This window comes from Watersipora subatra, chromosome 9, assembly GCF_963576615.1.
Source record: "Watersipora subatra chromosome 9, tzWatSuba1.1, whole genome shotgun sequence".
Lineage (NCBI taxonomy): Eukaryota > Metazoa > Bryozoa > Gymnolaemata > Cheilostomatida > Watersiporidae > Watersipora > Watersipora subatra.
Window position 1 is genome coordinate 11,632,256 of NC_088716.1, and position 1,257 is coordinate 11,633,512.

The window sequence follows — 1,257 nt, forward strand, 5'->3', positions numbered from 1 at the left end:
CTTTAACAACACAGTCTATGCTAAGGAATGAAGTCGTAGTCCTAGGAATTTTTTCAAGAAGTAGTTGATTGATGTGGTCAACAGTGTCATTTTTAGGTGCCAGAATTACCCTTTCTTTCAGCCATTGGTGCTGAAGATAGTTTTCGTGAACATTGGGTACACTTTTTGTAGTAAATTGTCTTCTGTGTCTACAATAAATCCGCAGTTTTCAGGGAGAGAGATTAACCCATTGCTAACTGGTAGCTTTTCATCACCGATATTTAAAAACTGTGCAGAAAACTCCCCCAAAGCGTCATCCCCTCCCAGATGCACTCTCATATTTGTCGTTAGTTTACAAACTTCTACACAGTGCTAGATATAAGAATCCTTTAAGCAAGCTTTGAGTTCATCAGCTGGCGTTCCTTTAGGTATGACCGATAGGGCTTGATGAAAATCGCCAGCAAGAAGTACACATACACCACCCATAAGCTTGTCACTGTTATAAAGGTCTTTAAGTGTGCGATCCAGAGCTTCCAATGTTGCTTTATGTGCCATTGTGCATTCATCCCAAACAATTAGTTTTGTGGTCTGTAACAATTGAGCCAATCTAGTACCTTTACAGATGTTGCAAACAAGAGTCTCCAGGTGTCCTATATCTAATGGTAGTTTAAACATAGAATGAGACACTCTTCCACCTTCCAGCAACGTAGCGGCTATACCTAAAGATGCGACAGCCAGTGTGACTTGTCGGTTAGATCTGATTTTAGCAAGCAAAAGATTGAGCAAGACAGTTCTACCAGTTTCACCGGGAGAGTCCAAGAAAAAGATCGCTTCACACTCATCATCCACAGCTTTTAAAACTTTTCCATAAACTAAATTCTGATCAAATGTAAGGCTTGGTTCTGTGCTGCTAACCAATCTATCTAAATTTGCCATGTCATAGTTGGTTTCTCATAGCAATTTTGTCTGTGGAAGCAGGTCTAAATCTCTGCATGGCGCTGTGAATCCGAGTTGCTCTCGCCTCTTACCAGAAATGTTAATGACTTTGTCTTCTAACAAAATCAAAGCTTTGTTGAACATTTTGGCTGCAAAGTCTAAAGAGGTCTGCGGTTGACGTTGATTCAATTGTCTGCATACATCATCACTCATATTTTCTCTATGATCTAGCCATAATTGTTTAGGATCAGACGGATTGCAGCTAATAAGAATAACAGCAAACAGATTACGCAACCGTAAAGGTGAATTTGAAACTGAAGCTTCCTGAACAGTGTTGTGCCA

The 1,257-nt window shown here is 40.0% G+C and overlaps 1 protein-coding gene across 1 annotated transcript; it reads right to left on the reverse strand.

The window, feature by feature from the left end:
* Positions 1-351: 351 nt before the first annotated feature.
* Positions 352-915, reverse strand: LOC137404780 (ATP-dependent DNA helicase pif1-like). The gene has a single exon (XM_068091012.1). The coding sequence runs from the start codon at positions 913-915 to the stop codon at positions 352-354; it is 564 nt and encodes a 187-aa protein (XP_067947113.1).
* Between the last annotated feature and the right edge of the window lie 342 nt (positions 916-1,257).

What these genes read in the sequence shown, in the direction of transcription:
- LOC137404780 (XM_068091012.1), bottom strand. Translation starts at nt 915, where the DNA reads ATGGCAAATTTAGATAGATTGGTTAGCAGCACAGAACCAAGCCTTACA.